This window comes from Cyprinus carpio, chromosome A6 (assembly GCF_018340385.1).
Source record: "Cyprinus carpio isolate SPL01 chromosome A6, ASM1834038v1, whole genome shotgun sequence".
In the NCBI taxonomy this organism is placed as follows: Eukaryota; Metazoa; Chordata; class Actinopteri; order Cypriniformes; family Cyprinidae; genus Cyprinus; species Cyprinus carpio.
The window spans coordinates 25,704,904-25,717,310 of NC_056577.1; the positions used below are offsets into that span (position 1 = coordinate 25,704,904).

A 12,407-nucleotide genomic window follows, 5' to 3' on the forward strand; every position below is an offset into this window, starting at 1 on the left:
TTGGAGTGTGAAAATCAAGGCCACTTTGTGTCTCTGTGTCATTGTCATCCTGGATCAGGACCTGTTATCTGTCTGCTTGAGCCAACTGCAACCAGACACTTACAGTTCACAAACTCTCACTTACAGTGCTCTGCTTAATCATTTCTTTTTCATTCTCTTATATTCAAGGTTATTGTTGTGTGCTACATTTGGTTGTCATTGCTGAGGCTTTTGAAATCCAGGCACTGTGAGTCATTTTGGCTATCAGACTTGCTGTTTCCTCTAGTGCACAAACACACACTCACACAGAATGACATGCTTCACTAGCAGACAGTCAGGTGTTGAAAGGAAGAAATCTCTCCTTTATCTGCCTATCTTCATCAGTGCTTCTTCAATGGCCTCAACAGACACAGAGAGTGTGTGTTTGCACACACATTCCAACTTCAAAGAGAAATCTGGCAGAGATTCATCAGCTATCACAGAAAAATTACTGATTTTAACTCCAGCCCATATATTTCTTTGTTTTAAAGAGCAGTTTATTTTTTGGATTTTGATGTGAGAGTACAACAAGGGATGGACCTTTTTCGTTAGAGGAAGCATTATTATGTATTATAGACCATTATATTTTGGACTGAAGTGATTTTTTACAGATAAAAACGGCTTAATGATAGATTTGTTTCTTATAAACATAGCTATTCACTTCAGTCGACATGAATTGATGGGCTGGTGTGGATTACTTGTGGATCATTGTGATGTTTTTATCAGTTTTGACTCTCATTCTAACGGCACCCATTCAACTGCAGAGGATACATTGCTGAGCAAGTGATGTAATAAATACATTTCTTAAAATCTCTTCTGATGAAGAGATGGCCTAAGGTCCATTTTTGTGTAAACTATTCCTTTATTTTGGAGACCGTATCAAGAATAGCAAGAATAAGTGCTGTAGAAATGGCATATTTAGAAAAAATTTTGCTTAAAAAAAAAATTCCAATCAAAACAGCAATAAAGACAGACTGCATGTATGTAGATTGTTATATTAGGTCAGAACATTGCAACATTGACTTACCACTCTAAATTACTCTCATTCTCACTCATTCTCTCTCTCTTTCTCTCTCTCTCACACACACACACACACACAAGCACTTAAACTGTAACATAAATAAAATGTAATTCACAAATCTGTCAGTGATCATTCTTTATTAAGGGTTTGTATATTGTGGTTTGGATGTGTGTTGCAATTCATCCATTTATTTGATGAATAGCCCTGACTGGCATGTGGTTAGGCAATGGCTATTTTGTGCAAACTTGGTCTAACATCAGGTTGTGCTGTTTTGCACAAATACTCGGACTGGCAAGCATGCATGCAAAATTCATATTGCATTAAGACTCCAGGTTCTGCGTGTGTTCAAATGAAAATGCAAAGAGGGGCTTGACTGAGAGACATTGCATTAAAATAAACAAATCATTATGCTGCACTCTATGCCATTTTTACAGAAAAGTCACAACAAATCTCACATAATCCTTATGTGTTCTGCACTAACATGCCATCCTCGCTCTACTCCCATCTCCTCAGGGCCGGATTTCATGATATTGGAATTTATTCTATAATGGCATAAAATTCAAAAAAATAAAATTCAAAAAATTCAAAAAAAAAAAAAAAAAAAGGTACTGGTACTGGTTCTCACAGGAGAAATCACTCTTGACTCTTTCACTGTGCTGAATAACAACAAACACATCTGTTTGTCATCATGCACCGTGAAATTTTCTTGATCCATGAGGTTGTCGACAAAAGTTTGATTTGGAGCTAAGTTGAGCTAATCATGTTTATAATACTGCAGATTGTGTTGCTAAGAATCCCTGTGTTGCAGACTGAGAATCCCTGAACTTATCATATATTTTGCAGCAGAAAACCTATGATTTTTTGTTTTGTTAACAGTAATAAAATCAACATTTCATTCAGTAAAAGTTTAAGTGCAAGGAAACCGGACGCACACTTGAGTATTTTGACCAATGATATACAGTACCAAAAACTGTAAAACTGATTTATTTAGCTGTTGTTCAATTTAACAAGTGCAATTTAACCACGAGGAACAACTTAACAGCCAGAGGTGCCTGCCTCAGAGTTTTCAGACATGTTTTTTATTTTATTTTTTTTCACAGTTTTGTGAATGGCTGACACCTCCTCAGCTCAGTGGCCTCATGGGATAGTAAAGTAACCAAATTATTATTTTTTAATATCATTTTACATGATTTTTGCATGCTGTAAAGGCTAGTAGAGAAGTATGCAGGGGCATTTGCTCCATGCTGGAGGTGAAACAAGCTTATTTTGTAATTTATTTTTATACAGACTGTGTTTCTTCATAATTATTTAATAAAAATATTTTTTGGGGGGGTCATCTTGCACTTTAGTATCAGAAAAAGGCACGTTTTCCATTAAGAAGTGTGTTGTATCTTAATGTTTAATGAATATAGATATCATTAGCCTATGATTATAGACACATTGTATCCTTTATTTTCAGAGCAATGCGCCGAAAATGTAGTCTTTTATCTTCAGATAACTGCGTGCTACTGTTGTGAAACGGGTGTATCGCGTGGGCGTCGCCCAGAGTGATAGAGCGAGGCGAGCGCACGCGAGAGTCGTTCGCGTGTTTGCGTGTGATTTAGTGAAGATAAGCGCTGCACCCCCATCACTAACATGTCTCGTGTTTTTGTTTTGATTTCGCCGCATGTATTGCAATGCCTAATTACGCTGAAAACATAAATGGGTGTTACTTTTAAGGTAAGTCTCCGCCCAGGGGGAGGAACAGCGCTCCATCCACCTGCCAGACTACTTCAGCAGCAGACAGTCAGTGGACCTGAAGCGTGCGCGCTGCTGCTGCGTGGACGAAAATACACGAGACGCGTTTAAAAACTCTGGGCGAGAGGGGATACGCGCACTTCATTTGAACTGCCACGGAATCACAGTCACATAAATTAGTTTAAAGGAGCAACTACTTTGTGGACACGTGTATGCAGTTACTTTTGACTGGACGCATTGTTTTGGTTTCTCTACGTTTTCTTTGCGCTGGATTGCAAATGATTTGTACACTGGGACACACAGGATCGTTTGTGACGGACGTTTTATAGGTGTGTTCTGCGTTCTGCGTTCATTTATGAGTAACATGTTTTCATGCTTCACGTCACGTGCAACATCATAAATTCTTCTTTATACAGAAGATCAGCACCACAGTTATTATCCAAATGTTTTTATATACTATTTTTAAGAGGATCAGTCCATTACACGGCACTGAAATCCGATTAAATCTCATATTTTGATCGATTTATTGAGATTTTTTTGTTGAAAAATGAAAATGACACTGCTATTGATAACTGAATTTCATTTGCAAGTCATATGCTGTTGAATTTAATTTGATTGAAAAAAATAAAAATAAATAACCATTAGCTGTGACAGAGATCAACCAGTTTAGTTTTATGACTGATACTTTACTGGTTATTTTAAGTAATTTTTATCATTATTATTATATCTTTTTGATACAGTTACCTAAATGGCCATTATACTACAACAATAAAAACATAACGTGCATTATGAATATTTTAATCATTGAAGGTTTCCACATAGAATTTAGAACAGTATTTTACCATTGGTAGACTCAGTATACAGCCAATTAAGTAGAAGTGTGTAGATATTTGTGAAGATATCACTTAAACTGTGACTTATCGTTCTATCTCTGTTATCAATCTCCATTTTCTTCCATTCAATAAAAAGATAAGTGAATGGTTATGTGAAATCTCAATCATGAATATATATATCAGTGGATCCTCACCCGCTTCCTCCCTCCCTTCCCATGCAGGACCGAATAAATCTCTTGTGGGTCTTTGGATAAAGTGACCATGCAGGGAGTCGGGACTTTGGTGCTGGGGACCCTTCTGGTCTCTGTGTTCTCAGCTGTCTTGGTCCACAGCAGCCCTTTGTCTTCCCTGCCACCCGCTTCTGCTCCACGAGTCTTCCTGTCCTTCAAAGGTAAGTGGCATTGCTGCTGTGCATGCTGTGTCTCACACTGTTGCTCTGTAGATGACATGCACCGGGTTTCCTGTTAAAATTAATACAGAAATATAAACAACTGCAGTTGATATAGATTGCATGGGAAACACGCATTATTATTTTTGTCATCTGTGTTTTCAGGAGCCTCATAATATTAAAGGGATACTCAACCCCAAAATGAAAATTTTGTCATTAATCACTTACCCCCATGTCGTTCCAAATCCGTAAAAGCTTCGTTCGTCTTCGGAACACAATTTAAGATATTTTGGATGAAAACCAGGAGGCATGTAACTGTCCCATAGACTGCCAAGTAAATAGCATTGTCAAGGTCCATAAAAGGTATGAAAGTCGTCGTCAGAATACTCCATCTGCCATCAGACGTGCAATCTGGGTTATATGAAGCGACGGGAACACTTTTTGTGAGCGAAGAAAACAAAAATAACAACTTTATTCAACAATTTCTTTGTCAACAGTCTCCTCTGTGTCTCTCCATATCACGTGTATTTAGCTTTGATTTGAAAGAAAACAGCGCAACGACTTTCATTCCTTTTCTGGACCTCGACACTGTTATTTACTTGGCAGTCTATGGGACAGTCATAGGCCTCCGGGTTTTCATCCAAAATATCTTAAATTGTGTTCTGAAGACGAACTAAGCTTTTACAGGTTTGGAACGACATGGGGGTAAGTGATTAATGATAAAAATGTTCATTTTGGGGTGGAGTATCCCTTTAACTTTCAGTGCATATGATTCTGTTGTAGTATTAGGCAATAGGGTGTTTTTTTTTTAATTGTTTTGTGGGAATCTCTTCAGTTTTATGCTGAGAAAGCTACTTCCCTTCTTACGTTACCTATCTGTTTCACCTTTGTAATTCAAGGAGTTTTCACAGTCTGCTGCCTGAACTAATTTTCCTTTCTGTTGCCTGTTATTGTATTTCTTAATTGGTTTTTCAAACACTCTTTGGGATTGAGCATGTCTACCAGCAAAGACCTAAATTCAGAATTTGAGCAATACTCTGTGACTTTAACCCTTGCTGGGGGAATTGGATTTCATGTTGGGTCGGTTGGGGTTCATGCATGGCTCTTGGTTGGCTAAGCAATGCAATTAGTTTTTAGTTCTGAAACAGTATTTCCCTTGGGATTCTCTGAACAGTTTTTTTTTCTGAATATCTATGTTCTTGGTAGTAGCCCATTTTCCAGCACTACACATCCATGATTTCTTACAACAGTGCAGTTTTATTGTAATTTTATTCTCAGGAATTGCAATTTGAAGGCAATATTTGCTTTTAAGCTTAAACTATATGTTTACAGTATTTCTTCCAAATTGGAATACTGATACTGTATACGATATTGGTCTGGTTTGTTTCCCAGGACCTTTATGTCCAATCGTAGTGTACTTCTGTCAGTCAACACTGACACTGACCACTCTTTGCTGCCAAGATATACACTGGAGACATACTACATGCATGCGCTGGATGGGATATTCCAGCTTACAATATGACAAAATATGATCTATGAGTTTCTGGAGATTATCAAAACACTGTAGTGCAAGTAAGGATGAAATAAAAGATGTAGTCTACTTTATGGTGAAAGCTGTTTGGTTGGATTAAAGTTTTTAGTTCTGGTTACTTCTGTTCCTCTGTCTAACAGCCTTGATTAAACACTTGAATCATGTTCCTCCCCTGAGAGTGAACGTCTTGTGAGTGAAGACGGCTACATTTGTTTAGGGCTTTAACTCACTAAACATTAAGTTCTCTCCCACAAACAGCTTCAAGCTTAGTGGGATCTTGTTTTGGTGTTGTACTTTGATGTGCCATTAGAAAATCATTATGATGGCTAACCAAAATCCAGGCTTATGTTGTAATTGCTTGCCTCTGTGCCTTTACTCTTTGAGACACACAGGACATCCTGTTTTATATCCCTCTCAGTTACTTAAATGTGACTGTTTGAGCCATGAGGTCATCATTTGTTCACTGTTGTAACAGGGTTATGCACCGTTCCAATTCTACATCCTGTAGATTGTGGTCAATTCAATTTAAATCATGAATTGAAAGGCAATCAATTCTTTAGTTCAGAATTTTAAAACATTGTGTTGTAATATGTTGTTTAAATGCTAACGTGTTTCATGCATGAAGTGTAATGATTCAATTTAGTTTGAGGTCCAGTTTAAGAAAAACAGCATAAAGAAAGAAATGAATCCCTTTTAAGTTATCCTCCCTGGGGGGATTCAGGTATAATTCACTAGTACGTCCCTCACACACGCAAGCTTGAACACAAACATAAATGCACCCACTCACACACACATTCACTGCGGTTCACCAAGATCTCCCTCTTTCTGATAGATTCTTATTCTCCAGTATGAGCATGTAAGGAGGGAGGGCAGGGAACTCAGCCAGACAATCAGTTTTCGGCTCTGAGGGAGGACTTGGCTGCTGTTAGGGGTGTCGGTGAGTTAATAGAGCAGATACTCTTGTCTTGTTGTGGCCTTACATATTACAGACAGTCCAAATCACAAGAACATCCCTGGAAGCCCAATCATCTGTGAAGTTCGAGGTCTAGGTCTCTGCAGACATGACTTATTACAAGTTCAGACTCTTTTCTATGGCTCTTCTCTTGTCTTTTCCATTTTTATGGGAGTAACTATATGATATATTAGATTTGCTCTTCTCTTTTACATGCACACACTTCTTTTTAAATCCCCTCTTTCTCATGTATCTCTGCAAGCCTGGGATTTACATGCTAAAAGGTAGCCCAGAGGACTAACGAAGAGTCACATGATAGCCTAAGTTCATTTCTTTGCATATGAGCCTTCACATAACTCCTAATTTTTGGACATGACAGTGGATTTATGGGCATGTTTATGTGTATTATATCACTTTACAGTGGTTAAGAGAACCCAGGGATGATTCAAGGAGGAATGCTTTGTGTGAATTGGTAGTGTGTGTGTGTGTGTGTGTGTGTGTGTGTGTGTGTGTGTATGTGTGTCACGAGTGCTGTTTGTGCACACTGTTTTAATTTAAATTCTATCAGTAGATTCTCTGAGGGGCAGAGCGCTTATTGCTCAAATTAAACAAATGTTCTCAGACAAAGAACACTTTAAAGTAAGTATCTCAAGGTGCATCACAACTACAAGGTGTTTCTGATGGCAAAACCACAATTAAATAATGCATTTAAAGCAGCTTGCTACATTTTCCTTTGCTGTTCAAGCTAATGCCTGGGTAGCGTTCTTTAAAAACACTAAACAGTGATAGGTGATAGTCTGGATGAGAGTAAAAGCTCTCTTTTTTAAATTATGTGGATATGATGTCACACTCTAGAGGTTCTTGTCTAATAATAAATCAGAAATATAAAAAAATAATACTAAATAAATAAAAATTAGTAGAGAATTTAAGCAACATTTAAAGTTGTAGTTTTTTTTAATGAACTTTAACTGAAAATTAGATGACTGCTAAGAAAGAAAGAAGGGACTATAACCTTATACCGTAATACTGTTAGTGTACACACAATGTCACACTCAAGGGATTCTGGTCTAGTAATAAATCACAAATTTTAAGTAATAATACATTTGAAATTTTTTTAAATATTGCTGCATCTGGAGTCTGGACAAACTGAAATTCTTACATCTAAGAGTCTCATCATAGATGTAAATCTGTGTCAGTTAGATCCTTTATTGGTTAAATGTCTTTTTGCTGTAGCAGTTTGCAGTTTAGTATTTCAGTACAAAACTAAAGATGAAAACATTTTACACATGCGTGTATTTGCATACATGTGAATGGAACACACACACACACACACACACAGCTGCTAGTGTGACTGCCTAATTACTTAGCAAATTATTAATAAATTTTTTTTGAAAAGTTAAAAGTAAGGTTTAGATTTAAGCTTTTTGTTTGAATGTATATGTGTGTATTAGCAGGTTTGAGTTTAATCTTACTAAATGTGCTGGCAAGATAGATTTATCTTGGATGTACCATCCTGTGAACTCTCTTAGATGCTTGATGTTTTGAAGTGTCATAAAATATCATGGTTCTGTAGGTGATGAATGGTGGTAAACCAAACCTAGCCCATCTGCATTTCTTTTTATACTTTATCTGCTTACCAGTATTAGCAAATAGCTAATATCCCTTAAGGTAAATGCTAAAAGTACTGTACCTGCTTCCAGCAGCATTTTGTTGAGCATGTTGAAAATCATCTAGAAGTTTTAAAAATATACTTTGTCCTAGACACAATATTTGTCTGTCTGTGTGCATTTGTCTGTGCTGGAGGCTTTTTTTTTTACTTCAAGCAAGCCCTAATAACAGTCTATTTGAGGGTCCCAGAGGCTGAGGTTGTGACCCCCCAAAAAACAGAAGCAGGTCATTGTCAGGGTGATCTATCCTTGCTGTGTGGGAAAGAGTGAACAAATTCCTGCTATAAATGCTTGTAATGATAATCTGCAGCCCCATTTAAAAGCATTTAACTCTGTTCTGGCTGTTCATTTCATAATTTCTGAGTAACACCTGGATGCGTAATTGGCCGTCCCTGAAAAAGGGGAAAAAACTGCTAAACAAATGTATCCAAACACCCAGCTGGAGCATTACACTGCTGCAGTGAGAACATTATCTCACTTACAGCTACTGAAAACATTGTCCGTTACAGCTTCCACAATCATTTTGTATTTCTAGAACGTGTTGCAATCAACATCTCATCACATTTTTGAATTCAGTGGCTTTCTTTTGTTAGTTCAGAATATCCATTGTATTGTGTGGCTGAGAATGAAGCATAGTGGCTTTTCTTTTAACGCTATAAAAACATTTTCTCAATTCCCTTTCAACAGTTCTCATTTTGTGTAAATGAAGATAAAGAAAAAAATGGAAATGAAGACATTTAGTGAAAAGGATTGAGCTTTCTTTAATTGTAGCACATAGGGAAAAAGAAAAAAGAAAATTGCTATGCATTTTCATGTTTGACTGATTAGATAATGGATAAATCTACCTTAAAAACTTTAAGTGCTTTTTTATAGCATTTGAAATGCTATAGTATAGGGGAATTCAGGCATCAAAACAATATAATGTACAGTATAAAAACTGAATATTCATTCTAGGATTACATTGAAATGATTATTTTATAAGGTGAACATTAACTGAGCTTTATACTATATGATGGCAAAGGTGAAAGAAAAGAAAGTAAGTAACTATAACCTTATACTATAACATTCTACACTCAATACTTTCCACTCATGACATGATTAGGTTTATCCTTCATGTTGTCTTTACCTAGGTTCTAACTGGGTCAATTGCGACACTAGAAACTTCACTAAGTGCTTCCCTCTGACAATGCACACAGATACAGAGAGAATGAGAAAGAATATGTGTGTGTGTGAGAGAGAGAAAGAGAGAGAGAGAGAGCCCCGGAGCAATCAGTGTCTCTCTGAAAGATGAACCTCTTTCAACCTGCCAAGATATGCCTAGGAGATCTGCTTAGACAGAAGGTGAGACACTGTCTCTTTCAGTCACACACACAAGAGGCACTAAATTACAGCTGCATGGAGACTGTATAGTTCCATTCAGTTACCATTACTACTTCAGCATCCAGCTCACCTGTGGCATTTTGATGGGAAAGTTTTTGGAAAGGATTGTGTGCTGTGTTCAAAAGTATCATTTTACTTTTGGCCTGACCCTCAGTGTTTCTCATCGGCATCTTGAATCAGTTTTCTCCTGATCAACCAAAAAAAAAAAAAAAAGTATTTGTCTTCAAGTAACACTGAGGTTTTCCAATTTTAGCTGAAACATGCAGGCTCGGGCAAGCTCTCGCTATATAAGCGAAACCGCAGCGACATATCAGAATGGTATTAAAAACCAAAAGCGATGGGAATCATCAAAAATGCATTATTCTGAGCTGTTCCCATGAGTCTTTCTCTAATGGAGCTCTTGGCAGAGTAATAAACTTAACCTCTTGACCCTACATTGAGTTTCAGCTTCATAAGAATCACTTAGAAAAGGCTGCATGGCACGTAGACAGGCGTGGGCTCAGAAAGGAAGGCCTGTTCTTTGTTCTTTTTTCTTTGTTGTGTTTTTTCTGCCAAGGGTGATGTGGTCATGTGTTATATTAACTAAATTATGGCATCTAAGTCTTTCAGATAATAATTTTTCTTCTGAATATCCTGTGCTATGTATTGTTGTTTTATTTAGACCAAACACTTTATATGTGATGCCAGGGTGCAGCAGACGCTGTCTCAGTGCTGTTTGTGTCAAGGTGGTGGTGCATCCCAGCATCCTGTGATGCGGCGCTGGATCTAAACTGTCACAGCGAGAGGAGAGTGGAGGTGACAGCAGCAGGGCTAAATATAGAGACCCTGTACTCCTACACCCCCACTCTTTCTTTCTGTTCTCTGTCTTCCTCTTTTTGTCACTAACAAAAATACTACAAAAGTAGCCTGGTGTCATGGTTTTTTTGATAGGTATCTAAAATAGCCTAGCACTTACATACATTCAGAAAGTCTTACAGTTTTGTGGACATTCACACAAAGACCATGCAGTCATTATTCAGGTGACTGTAATTACACAGAAAACTGAGAATCCACACAGCATTTGACCACTGGTTTTAAAGAAGTCATTTCAGTTTTAAGAAGTGTTTAAATATTGCATCAGCTACTGATGAACACATTCATGTTTATTTGAATTATCACTTAGTGGGTTATTTAACCATGTACTATGTCTTTAGAAGTCGTTTGTCTTATTTACATGCAATGCAGGCATTCCCAACCTTTTTTGTCCCCTGAACCTCTTTCACCTAATATTTGAAGTACCCCTGAGATTTTAAAATAAATATTTTAATAACTAAGTATCACATTTGTTTACGGTTCTCTGACGTTAGTTATTGGTCACATGACACGCCAGTAAATAAAAATATAGCATTTAACTTTTTTAGTAAGTGTTTTATTTGGAGTGATGTTATTTAAAAATTATTTATTTTATATTTTCATGATTTAATTAATTATTAGTTTTGCATTTATATATATTAAAGTACCATGGTATATGAGCTTTACCCTCTATCTACCAATGTATTTTGTGCTGTTTTCCATCAATTCCCAATTCTCTATTTCATTACTTTCTTGCTTGTCTTCCTTAGCTACTTTTTTCAGTCCTATATTTTCATCCTCTCTTCCCCCAGGGGAGGTGTCTAACATGCCAGTCCCTAAAGGAGTATGAAAGTGCTCCCATGAGACGAGAAAGAGTGCAGACATTAATTTTGAGTGAGGTCTGGATCACAGCTCCTCACACGAGTCACTCCTTGGGTTAGTTGTGGTGTGTATGTGGCCAAGAAACAGTATGTGGTCAGGAAAGTGAGCGAAACACACAAACACGCAGTTTTTATCAAATAATACGTCATTAATAGCGGTTCACTTCCGCGATTTGGCACAATTGCATTCAGATCAGCAGCGAACCGTACCGGAGTTCACATGAACCGTACCCCAGACCACCCTTTTTAATAATAATAATAATAATAATAAACTTTATTTTATATAGCGCCTTTAAAAGTAGTATTTTTAATAATTTTAATAAACTTTATTTTTTATTTAGAATTTAAAAGTAGTTTAGAAGGAGTTAAAAACTAATCAAACAAAAATACAAAAAATTAAATAAAATAGAAAGCCAATATAATAACAAACAAAGTAATCACATGAATCACATAAAAGCTATCCTAAAATAGTATGTTTTAAGGGACGATTTAAAAACACTAAGGGATTCTGCATTCCTAATCTCAGAGGGCAGGGAATTCCACAATTTAGGAGCGAAAGAAGAGAAAGCCCGATCACCCATAGATTTTAGACGTGTTGTTTGGACAGTTAAAAGACCAGCTTCAGAAGAGCGTAGAGCACGTGTAGGAGTGTAGGGGGGTTAGAAGCTCACACAAATATTGAGGGGCCAAATTATTCAAGGCATTATAAGTGAGCATGAGAATTTTAAAATCAATACAAAAAATAACAGGAAGCCAGTGCAAATTTTCCAGGATAGGTGTGATGTGCTCCCTTGCACTGGTCCTAGCCAGAATTCTAGCAGCTGAATTTTGTACCAACTGTAATTTACTTAGGGTAGCTTTAGAAACTCTAGCCAGAAATGCATTACAATAATCAATGCGTGAAAAAACAAAAGTGTTGATTAACTTTTCAGCCACAGAGAAAGTCAACATGGGATGTAATTTGGCAATGTTTCTGAGATGAAAAAATGATGCTTTGACTGTGTTACGAACATGATGGTCAAATGTTAAATTGGCGTCAAATATCACCCCCAGATTTTTTAGTTTAGTTTGGAATTGTAAAGCAGAGCCATCCACACTTAAGGTTATGGACTCTGCTTTACGCAACTGATGAGGGGAACCAATAAGCATCACTTCAGTCTTGTCACTG

The 12,407-nt window shown here is 37.0% G+C and overlaps 1 protein-coding gene across 1 annotated transcript in view; it reads left to right on the plus strand.

Moving 5' to 3' along the window:
- The first annotated feature begins 2,621 nt into the window (after window positions 1-2,621).
- LOC109091074 (semaphorin-3F-like) overlaps window positions 2,622-12,407 on the plus strand; it is a 44,836-nt gene continuing 35,050 nt past the window's right edge. The window contains exons 1-2 of the mRNA XM_042758716.1: window positions 2,622-3,105; window positions 3,831-4,000. Of these exons, the coding sequence (XP_042614650.1) occupies window positions 3,871-4,000 (130 nt within the window). The 5' untranslated portion in view covers window positions 2,622-3,105; window positions 3,831-3,870. The remainder of the gene's footprint in view (window positions 3,106-3,830; window positions 4,001-12,407) is intronic.